Raw genomic sequence first — 12,476 nt, 5'->3', positions numbered from 1 at the left:
CACTTATAAACATGCAAACCAAAGTGAATGGAATACACCTGGAACAAAATGGCAGTGTCCCCTAATTTATCCTCTCAACAAACATAAAAATTCGATGAATGTCTTCTTTAAATAGAATATTCAAAAAATGTACGTCTTATAGTCCTCTGGTTATTTTCTCTGATTACTTAGCAGAGATTTTATCTAAATCTTTTCATCCTAATATTCCTCCTCTAATAATTTTAAAAGAAAACAACAGCAGTGTACACACTGTACACAGATAGTAGATGCTATCATTTATATATTTTGTTATTCTTTCTGTTGATAAAACTATTTCTGGTCTGAAGTATATGCTTGTTGCTAAAGCAACTTAGAAGTGACTAGAATGCCTCAAGAAATGAAAATAGTCATGTGAAGGTGAAACCATTACGTAAATAAGTGACATTTTTGAAAAATAAAAGGATAAGTATCCATGATGAAGGCCACAGAAAAATAGGTTACCTGATACCACATTCTCAACTTTAACATTATCACCATCAGCTACGGATTCCTAGGATGTTTAGCACTGTAGTAATAAACATCAAAAGTGTAATAAACATTTGCACAGCTGAACCATAGTCTATTAAGAACGGTAAATAAATAACAGATTATTTAATAGTCTACTGATCAAACTTATAGGGCAATCAGAGGCTATTGTAGGTCAAAATAAATTTACAACAATGAAGACCATTTAACTCTTAATTATATGTTTACACTGGGGATGAAGATAAAGTTACTTAACAGATGTAACAGCTCTATTAATAATCTGACAGTGACACAGAAAATTTAAACAAAAATAGAAAATTAAATTATAATTGAAGTGAGAAGAGTATATGCTGAGTAAACAGAAGGCTGCCCTCCCCTGCCACAAGCTGTCTCAGCAGCCATGTGACTGGTGAAAGGGGCTCACACGTTACATTTGCTCTTCACTCTTCCGTTCTACTGCTCTTGCTCTTCTTCCTAACTGAGTTGGCAAGTTGACTACACCAAAATATCTATCCTAAACATTTAAATAGGATTTTAAAAAACTAAACTACAAGACTGTGTTTGGTTTTACCAGATTTTCCACTAACAAGTCAGTGGAGAAACCATCTAAGCCAGAATTCCAGACTGCATTTACTTGTCATGTCTCCTTTGTCTCCTCCAGTCTATGACAATTCCTGACTTTCCTTTTTTTAAAGACCTTGACATTTTTGAAGAGTATTGGTCAATTATGTGACAGAATGACCCTCAGTTAGGGTTTGTCTGATGTTTTCTCATGAGGCTATACCTTCTTTTAACAAGAGTACCACAAAGGTGATGTGCCCTTCTCAGTCCTTGAATTCAGGGGTCACATTATGTTGACGTCTTGTTACAGGTAAAGTTAACCTTGATCACTCAGTTAAGGTGGTGTTTGCCAGGTTTCTCCTCTACGAAGCTACTGTTTTTCCCTTTGTAAAAATTTCTTGGGAAAGATACTTTTTTTTTTCTTCCCCGTACGCGGGCCTCTCACTGTTGTGGCCTCTCCCGTTGCGGAGCACAGGCTCCGGACGCGCAGGCTCAGCGGCCATGGCTCACGGGCCCAGCCGCTCCGTGGCATGTGGGATCTTCCCGGACCAGGGCACGAACCCGTGTCCCCTGCATCGGCAGGCGGACTCCCAACCACTGCGCCACCAGGGAAGCCCGGGAAAGATACTTTGAGACTATGCAAATACACTATTTTTCCTCAAACGTCTGCCCATTATTTTGACATTCATTGGTGAATCTTGCCTGCAACAACTAATACTGAGATGTTTATACAGGGTTTTAAAAGAAAATAAAAGAAAATAATTTTAAATTTTAAAAGAAATTAAAGAAAAGAAATTAAATTTTAAAAGAAAATAAAAGAAATAAAATATAAATATTTTATAAATATAAAAAGAAATAAAATATATAAACTATAATGGCCATGTTGTTCTTGATACAAACATACTTAAATTCTAATGAATGCATTATTCTAACTTATATTCAAAATATGAATAAAAGTTATAATCATTTGTCAGTGTGTTCAGTTAATGTTAATCAACTATGATACCAATGAATAACATAATTGAAATGTTACTTACATAACTATGGCTTTTAAAGAAAACTGATGGACTATTGCTGAGAATTTTGTCTCCTTCCAAACCAATTACTCTTTTACAAATATTTGATTTTGGATCACTTGGGCTTTTTGCAATCACAATGTCACCTCTGAGGGGAAAAAGTCAAAGAAATGTCAGTGTTATTATTAGCATAAACACATGCATGGCACTGCTACAATACTTTTATAAAGCAACTTAAACAAAGCCACACCTTTTATCCTCTGACATACTGACCCTCCCATACATTTACCAGCTTTGAGAACCTCTGTGACTAACTTTATGGGTCAGAATCTAACAATGAGAGTGATGGAAAAGCTATTAGAAGATTCTAAAATTTCTGATAATTCCATGAGAATTATCTTCTTGCACCATACCCACTCAGTGTTACTTCTGTGTCCAAATTTTAGAACCAAAACTATGAAAAAACAATTCCGTGTAAATACCACCAAATTAACCAAGCAAATTTGACTGCCCAGCAGCAGCACTGATTGACTCTAGAGCACATAAAAAGGTAGAAACATCATCTGTGTTTCCCTAGAGCTTAAAGAACTGAGGAATTGCAGCATATAAATTATACAACCTGGATAGTTTACAGTACAGTCAAAAAAGACATATATTTGAGAAAAAATATCAGAAGACTCAGCCAAATAAAATGCTAAAAGCTGTCCAAACATATATTACAAAAAATAAACTGGCAAATCAAACATATAGAACAAATATGGATATGATTACATATGGAAGACAGGATTCATGGAAGAAATAACAATCTACATGTACTAGAAGACTAAGAAGATATTGAAAATTGGAAAGGAAGAAGGAGATAAAAAAATATGACTAATGCCTCAACCACAGAGAATACAATGCTCTTTCTGCATGAAATGAGCAATAAGTGAATTCTGTTGCTCACAATCGAAAGGATTTAATATATTTACTTATTATCTGTACCAGGTTCAGGAAATAATTTGATGTTGCTTGTAATAAAAGATGCATATATCAAAACAATATCAAAAGTCACAAAAATAAAAGGAAGATGATGGTTAAATCAGAAACCTAGTTATTGCTATATATAAGTATTACTATGAGTTCAAAACTTTTGGTAGTCAGGTCAAAAAATAAATTATTAATTACATGGCAATCATTACCTAATAAAATAAAGTTTAGTTTGGGAGGTATGACAAAATTTTCCTTAACAACTAAGTTAAAGAGGAATATACAAGAAGGATACTTATGTAAGGAAAGTAAAGATACCATCTTCATCAGAACTTTACAGAAAATACAGCAACAGTATTCAGAACAGTCATTTCTTGAGGTTATTCTTGATAAGGGTTTAATGCTATTAAAACACTAAATTCTATAAGTTGGAGTGCAATATAAGGCTTACACTTGTTTGAAAATGTTATAAAGTATCTCTTTCCAACCAACTGGAACCATGTCAATGGAACTGTTCAGATGAATAAGTTTGCAAATATTGTAACCTATGTAACATACTAACAAAGTTGATTTTGGCTAGCTTTGGGGAAAGAAATGTTTTCCATGGGAGTTTTATTCATCTTGTTTTTTTTGTTTGTTTGTTTTTTGCGGTACGTGGGCCTCTCACTGTTGTGGCCTCTCCCGTTGCGGAGCACAGGTTCCGGACGCGCAGGCTCAGCGGCCATGGCTCACGGGCCCAGCCGCTCCGCGGCATGTGGGATCTTCCCGGACCGGGGCACGAACCCGTGTCCCCTGCATCAGCAGGCCGACTCTCAACCACTGCACCACCAGGGAAGCCCTCGGCTTAAGTGTTTTGACAAAATAATCAATATGATCCTCAAAACAAACTCTGCACTTGAATGGCAACGTAAAAATCATAATTCAGTCAAGGTGTTTTAATAGAAAGCGTCATTACTGTATACTGTATTTCTGGTGGTCTAACCAGATATTATAGGCAAAGAGCTTAAATCAAAATATATAGCCTTGGACTCTCAACTCTTTCAAATAGGATTTTAAAAGAAACTTAATAGAACTAAGACTGAAATTTTCCTGTATCATTTATAAATATCCTTATTATCCCCTCCTAGATTGTAAGCTTTTGAAAACAAGGGTTAGTATTTTGCTAAGCCTAACATTCTCTATCAGGTACAGCACATCTTATAAGTGAGGTGCTCATTAACTATTTGTTGAAAGAATAAGTAGTAATAAGAGACTATGGTTGTCTCAAGTATGAGTGTTCGGTCCACTGGACTGAAAAATCTATGTCCTTTAGATACCAGATATGCATACTTTCATTTTCCCTAAATGAATGGCTACTCTATCTTTAGAAACAGCTAGCAAGAGGATCTCTTGCCAGGGGTCAGAGATTCCCCTGAAATCTCAAGAGTTCTGTGCTACAGATAAAAGAAAAAAATACTCAGGACAGTAATGTTTTTAAAGTAGGAGTTACCAACTGACTACCTTGGCTGTAAAAGTTACTTTGGTATGTCTCCTATAAATGCCAAAGTTTGAACTGTCCTTCCACCTAATGGGCCCCCTGAAGGAGCAGAATACAAAATAAAACCTCTAAAGAATCTTAATTTACTAAATATAGTTATTTGTATTACCATCTGAATGCAAAGAGTATCTATCCAAAAAAAAAAAAAGACAATATTGAGCTGTTCATTCAAACACTATTTAGCCAATGAGTCCAGCTCCTTGTTAAGGATGCTCAAGGACTATGAGAGTGAAATCATGTGATTAGCATGGAAAACAGAAGCTGTCTTCATGTTGCAGCGAAGCTAGGTCTCCAGTTAATCCAAAGACTGTAATAAGTTATTTTGATACAAGTTAAAAAGAAAAGGAAGCTAGAACATAACCTGTTATATAAGTTTTATTTTATAACCTCATATCTATCAATTAGGTATTATCTTGAAGTTGTTACGGATAAAAGATCTGAGGAATTACCCACAGACCATGCTAGACCATACAGCTTGAGCAAGAGAGAGTTTCTATTTACAGAATCTAAGATAGTAGAAGAACGAGTAAACACAAAGAACAGTTTTACACTATTCTTGGTGATTTTTCAGTAATGTAAAGTAGACTATTAAAAAGGACAATAGTGAAAGAGGAATGCCTAAACCTACTTATGTTATAAGCTAAATACCAGCTCAAGTGAGTAAAATTTGTATTTTATGAAGATGAAATGTGATACAGATCTATTTTTTCAGAATTATGAAAAACTAATGGACCCCAAATTTTAGGGAATCAAAGGGGTGTCCTTTAGAAAATACACTAAATTACTAATACTTCACATCCATTCAGAAGGAATAATAATCAGGGAGTTAAGTAGAATGAACAGTATCTCAAGGATTGGAAACACCACTTAGACTAGGATTTTAAAAGATGTAGTGGCAAACAATATTTCCCAAGGAGTTTTTTAACTTAATATAATTAATCAGGAGACTTATAATAGATAAGATTCCTGGCTCCCAGCTATATACAGTGCTATAGTCTAAAAATCACCAACTGCTCATCATAGACTATAGAGAATAAGACAGTCATCAACAGAAATGCAGGATTATTTTAAAAATTAAAAAATCAAATCACTGATTTGGATATGTAATGTAATGTAACCTAAGTCCCTGGTTCTTTATTCAAAACATAAAGACAAACCCACCCCCCAACCCCCACCGCAAAAGAAAAGTAAAGAAGGCTTCTTGAATGCACATTATAAAAGGGACTGCTATCTACTTTGCACAATGATACAAGGAACTGCATGTTTAAAGAAACTATTAAAATTTCTCAAACTGAGAGAAAAAATTTGAGCCAAAATTTCATCCAGTTGGTCATTAATTTGGTTATTTACAAAAGTTTTTAAAGCTAAAGTTAAGAAACTGCAGAAAAGACACAATATGTGTATGTGTGTTTTCACCATCAGTTTAATATACCTGTGGCAGAATTTACCTTTGGATACCATAAAAATGTCGACTAAGATTTTCTGCAAAAACAATATCTGAATTTTGAATTGTAGGCTCCATTGATGGTCCAGAACACTGAAAGAAAGGCAATTTTAAAATTTAAGTTGAAAACCTTTTAAAATATAAATCATCTGAGCAGGCTTAAAAGAAAGAAAATCAAGCAAATGTTCTTCAAGCTTGGAGGATGATTCATAATAAGCTGGAAGCTCCAAGATAAGTTCAACTCTACAGAGTAGCCAGCAAGTCTGGAAAAACAGGCAAAATATATTTAAAATGGTTTGTTAATATTATATTATAATAGAGAAATAAAATAACATTATCTATGTTTCCAAATTTTGGCCATCTCGTAAAATTTAAGCATCATGAGGGCAGGGACTTTGTCTCTCATGTTCCCAATTGTGTAACCAAGGTCAAGAACAGTGCTTGGCATAAGGTTGATACTCAATATATACTTGTTGAATGAATAAATTAATGATTTTTTTTTCTTGCTACTGTCAGCTATCATCCAGTGCCCATGACAGTTATTTACCAAGTGGTATCATACTATTCTCAATGAGTTGATGCCTTTCCTTTTCTTCCAAGAGAACAGCTTACTCATTTGATGGGGCTGCAACTTATATTTTCTACTGAAAAATATTGGCATAATGAGATGTACTTTAAAGATTTTCATATTAGTAGGTAAAACAATTATCTTCATATATATCTCAAAACTGTAATAAATGATCATTGCAACTTGAAAAATCTAAACACAACAGTCTCCATTCACTCCACTTACATGTAAATAAAACTTTTTACTCAAAACTTCCTACTTGGGCAGAAAAAACAAAGACCACAATGCAAGTTTTTTGCTAACTCTGTAGCCTACTGGAAATACCAATGTAAATTTAAAAAAATCAAAGAGGGGAGTTTCAGTTAAATATATTTATTTGCATTACTCCAGCTCAGCTTGAGATTATATGACTGTGACTATCTTAGGGTAAACCTGATAAAAATAGCAACACCAACAGCAAAACTTACTGACTGAACAATCAATCAATTTATTCTTTCATTTATATGACAAAAGGTTAGTATTGTCATGGTTGATAGATTTATGATGCAATATTAAGAAAATGCATTGGTAGGAGGACAGCCTTAACATTTTAGTGTTGACACAAGGCAGAATAATCATTTATTTTCAGGACAGTTACTGATACTCTTCACAGTGGTTAAAAGTAGGGGTTTTGAAAATTAGAGAAATCTGTGCTGAAATTCCAAGTCTACTTGGAATTGTGGGACCTGCAGAAAGTTACTTAAGCTTTCTGAGCCTCAGTTTCCTTATGTGTATAATAGATTTCTAGTAAGTATCTCATAGAGTGTAAAAGATTAAATGAGTTAATAAATGTAAAACATCAAACACATCCTAGAACACAGTAAGTAGCATTCAATAAATGGTAAAAACTAGTATTATTAGATTAATAGGGCCTTTGTGCCCCTGCAAGAAACAATGCAGGACCATATTTAAAGTTACAGTTCTTATATTTTATATCAGTGCCAATTCAAACACTCTCTTCCTTCAATTAAAAAAAAAACACATATTTTAAATGATTATTTTCTTGAATGTAAAAACTTACCATGACAACACCACCAACGTATTCAAAAGCACAATGAGCTATACAGCCATACTGAATAGTATAGCCAACAAGCCGAAAGGTTTTTCCCAGAACACCACGAAGCATAGTTCTATGTAGACTCTGCCACCATTGGCCTGATGGTAAATTTCAAAAAGTTTCATGATCAATACTATTTAAAAACACTTAAGAAATAGCTCTATTGTAAAATATTTTACAATCACCCAGAGTGTATTAAATGCCGAATATGGTTTGGTGCAGAAAATCAAGAGTTTATTTTCATTTTTGCCGAAGGTTTATTAAAATGGCAAATTATAGCCACTTAATATTGTGATCTTCTAAACAGAGATTATATTCAAATATCACTGGGTTTATATATGAATTAGATAACTAGTAGACTCTGAACTTGTCTCTCTCCTTTCATGCCTTGGTTATTTCTTGGTATTAAGGCAGATGTCTAAGAAATGATATTAACTCTTTCAAATACTAATAATAGTTTTTCATAGTGTTGCCTGCTATAGTACATCAGTTCTCGTCATAACATAATATAGGAATAAAGGGGAAAGCACTAGAATAGGTGTATGAAAACGCAAGTTTTAAACTGCTTCCTTTATTAATTTGCATGATCTTCAATGAATCACTTAACCTCTCTGGGCCTTAATAAAATGGAAATAACAGTATCTCACAGAATGGTTCTGAGAATCAAATTCAATAACATGTCAAAGTGGCTTTGTAAATTATAAAGTTACATTCAGTTTTCAGTTATTAACTATTGATATAACAATGAACACATGAATATTATGAAACAGCACAAAGAAACATGTATTTTTAGAAAGCTATATACCTTAACATACTGATATTACTCATTTAAAACAGTCCTAGTATTTGTCCCTTCCTTTCCATTTACCTGATAAAACTATGTTTCAAGCATTTCTCAACTAACAGCCTAATGCTTAGGCCAAGACTCCTATGCACTGTTCTCAGATTAAATTTACTAAAACACATCAACAATAATAATATGTAACATTTGCTCAATGCTTGGATATGTCAGGTTTTACAAATTAATCTCTGTGAGATAGATAGTATTACCATTATCATTTTATAGATAAGACAAACGAACCTAAGAGTAGTAAACTTGCATGCTAAACATCACAAAATCTGAAAATGATACTCAAGAACTTAACCATTATGTTACAGTGACTTCCATATTACTCCCTTGCTCCCATAACCTCAATGGCTCTCTATCAGATCAAGTACAGATTACTCATTTTCAGAATCTTTGACAGATGGTTCCCATTCCATCCTCAGATTCCAACCTGATCTTCCCTGATGCTCCTACATGAATGAACTACTCCATCATACTGGTCCAGTTTACTTAGGGTATACTGCCCAACCAACACTTATGTATGCCAATACCCATGCCTGGAATATACCCATCATGATACCCATCATGTATCTAATTTTTAACTCTTCTCCAAATGCTCTCAACAGGCAAGTTTTTCCTTCTCCTCTGGGTTCCTATGGTTCCTTATGTTCATTTTGTAATGATTAAGAACACTGTTTCTAAAGCTGATCTTGTCTTGAGCAGGTATCCTGGCTCCACCATATTTTAGCTGTGTGGTCTTAGGAGGTTATTTTACCTCTGTAAACCTCAAGTGCCTTTCCCTGTAAAATGGCCTTAGTATCAGTACCTATCTCAGAGAGTTAGTGAGGATTACATGTAATCAGATATACAGTCTGTGTAGCAGAATATATCAATAAATTCTAGTTACTATATCATTCACTTGGCAATCAGCATGTGCTGTATAACCTCATAACATTAGTTGCATTTTCAAGTGTCTAAGTTTCTCCCTAACTTATGTTTAAATAAAATAATAGAATTTTTTTTTTTTTGGCTGCACCACATGGCTTGCAGGATCTTAGTTCCCCAACCAGGGATTGAACCCAGGCCCTCGGCAGTGAAAGTGCGGAGTTCTAACCACTGGACTGCCAGGGAATTCCCAATAATAGAATTTTAGAGCCCACAGCATAGAACTATGTCCTTTATTAGTGTTTTATTACTTATTAGTGTTTATTCAACTATTAAACATTTATTATGTCTTCTCCGGCAGCACCCCAAGAAATGTTACTTATGCTTTGTGTCACTCACCTACCTTAAGCATACACTGATTATAATACTTACCACACTGTATTATTCATATATTTTCCCTTATTACATACTATATTTGCTTATATGTCTGTGGGCAGTGACTGTGCAGTATTCATCTTTGGGTCCTTAGGGCCTACCAAAGAATGCTTGCCTGACTGAATTAATGAATAAATATTGAACCCAAATCTCCTATAATTTCAACATTTTTAGTATGATAAAAATGGTTATAAGGTTCAAAATGATTATCAGAAGACCACTAAGATTTTTGGTTAATGAGGAGACATGTTAATGTCATACTCATTGAAGAAAGAAAAAAACTGTCAGTAACATATTAAAAAGTGTTCTCATTAAATCTTTTAAGTAATATGAAATATCCCATCTTAGGAATCTGGCTTACAGTAATAACTGATGCACTTTAAAAAATACTGATATTTAGAATTTCATAAATAAGAAGTGATATTTAAAAACACTTCATAACTGAGGTTCAATTAATTCAGAAAAGACTGAAGAGGAATAACAATAATAGAACATTATTTGTAAAGTTAATTAGGTTGTGTAAACACTACTTTGCTCCCACTATAAAACTAGGGAAAAAAGTAGGGGTTAAGTCCGAAAGCTTAGCTTTGAAAATGTGATCTATGAAAACAAATCCTAAAAAGTAGTGTAATGAATATTACATTTAAAAACTAAAATAGAAATGAGCTTACCTGATGTTAGAGAGGGGATATATTATCAAACAAGAAGAAACACGTGGCACTCAGCAAGAAGATATTGTTAACACAGATAAAAGGTGAAATTTAGAGGGGAAATTAATAGCAATCTACCAAAATTTAAATAATTTGGATTATGCAATAGATTATGCATTTGGCTAAAAAACATACTAAAAAAATACAAAGATGCTATAACAATACAATGGTTCTGATTCACTGAGAGGCCCTGTAATTAACTCCCATTCAGAAGTAATTGGGGCCATAAAGCCTTTTTTTATTACTGAGTAAATGCTCGATCCCAAATACAATGTTTGTGATGAAACTGTCTCATAAAATAATAAAACAGATGAGTGATCAGAAAAAAGAAGTTAACAGACATTGTTTCTTCCCTAGAGATATTAGCAACAGAATGGTGTCTGAAGTGTCTGAAACTATTTTGGATCTTAATCTCCTAGATGAAAAGAGTGATGGAGCTATTTATGGAGGACTCTGAGGATCAAGACTACTTGGTCTTATATTTAAAAGTGCAATGAGGAGCACTGTTGAGAAATATTGAAATTGAGAATAAGAGCTGATGAATTTTTTTTTAAGAGAAATCTCAGAGTAGAAAGTAACATTCATATAAGACATAAATAAACCACATACACTGCTAGCACTCCGTAGATCTACTAGCAAAAGGGATTAAATAACACAGAGGTTTCAAACCTCTGGTTTACATAGTGATTTCAAGGGGTCCATGACTCTATATATGCATACATTTGCCAGATATCTTGTTTGTCCCTTTGGACTCACTCTCTACCTTTCTCCATACTGCTCTCTGCACTTGGAAAACTGACCTATATGAACTACATCAAGGCACTTCAGTCAAGCTTCGACTTCCAGCAGGAAGTCAGAGGAAGGAACGGTTATGTATTTTCCTGGCTCCCTCCCTCTAGAGTCTTCTCAGGCTGGCTATGTCTTTGGATGAAAGGTCATTGTCTCCAAAGGCAGAGGAGCCACTTTGAGGGGTTTCCTATTGGCCAAATTTGAGATTTAAAAAAAATAGTAACAGTAATAAATAATATATTAGAATAAAAATGAAATCTACTGAGGACATTTTTTTAAATAGAAGTATGTGTTGGGGACAAGGAAAGTTCTTTATCAAAAAAATGGCAGCTAATATATATATATAGAGAGAGAGAGAATAATGAAATTATTACCAATGTAATAATTCATTCAGGCAAGGGCCATTAATAGATGTTTAAAATTACTGGATGATGTTCTTGGATTAGAAGAATTAACATTATTAAAATGGCCATACTACCCAAAGCAATTTACAGATTTAATGTTATCCCTATCAAATTACCCATGACATTTTTCAAAGAACTAGAACAAATAACGCTAAAATTTATATGGAACCACAAAAGACCCAGAACTGCCAAAGCAATCCTGAGGAAAAAGAACAAAGCTGGAGACATAACCCTCCCAGACTTCAGACAATACTACAAAGCTACAGTAATCAAAACAGCATGGTATTGGCACAAAAACAGACATACAGGTCAATGAAATAGAGAGCCCAGAAATAAGCCCACACACCTATGGTCAATTAATCTTCAACAAAGGAGGCAAGAATATACAATGGAAAAAAGACAGTCTCTTCAATAAGTGGTATTGGGAAAACTGGACAGCTACATGTAAAAGAATGAAATTAGAACATTCTCTAACACCATACACAAAAACAAACTCAAAATGGATTAAAGACCTAAATGTAAGACCAGATACTATAAAACTCCTAGAGGAAAACATAGGCAGAACACTCTTTGACATAAATTGCAGCAACAATTTTTGAATCTGTCTCCTAGAGTAATGGAAATGAAAGCAAAAATAAACAAATGGGACCTAATGAAACTTGAAGCTTTTGCACAGCAAAGAAAACCATAAACAAAATGAAAAGACAACCTACAGAATAGGAGAAATTATTT

General features: G+C 33.9%; 1 protein-coding gene across 6 annotated transcripts in view; it reads right to left on the bottom strand.

The window, feature by feature from the left end:
• Positions 1 to 12,476, bottom strand: part of IMMP1L (inner mitochondrial membrane peptidase subunit 1) — a 79,896-nt gene that overhangs the window by 24,781 nt on the left and 42,639 nt on the right. For 4 of the 6 annotated variants that reach the window (XM_060303386.1, XM_060303385.1, XM_030864811.2 and 1 more), the window contains exons 3-5: positions 7,660 to 7,793; positions 6,036 to 6,124; positions 2,103 to 2,229 (exon numbers count right to left, since the gene is read on the bottom strand). In XM_060303386.1, coding sequence (XP_060159369.1) covers positions 2,103 to 2,229; positions 6,036 to 6,124; positions 7,660 to 7,764 — 321 coding nt within the window. In that variant the 5' untranslated portion in view covers positions 7,765 to 7,793. The remainder of the gene's footprint in view (positions 1 to 2,102; positions 2,230 to 6,035; positions 6,125 to 7,659; positions 7,794 to 12,476) is intronic. The other 2 variants (XM_070046132.1, XM_070046131.1) reach the window with 1 other exon arrangement.

This window comes from Globicephala melas, chromosome 8 (genome assembly GCF_963455315.2).
Source record: "Globicephala melas chromosome 8, mGloMel1.2, whole genome shotgun sequence".
Classification (NCBI taxonomy): Eukaryota; Metazoa; Chordata; class Mammalia; order Artiodactyla; family Delphinidae; genus Globicephala; species Globicephala melas.
Note: the sequence above shows the minus strand (reverse complement) of the source record. Positions and strands in the feature narration are given on the sequence as shown.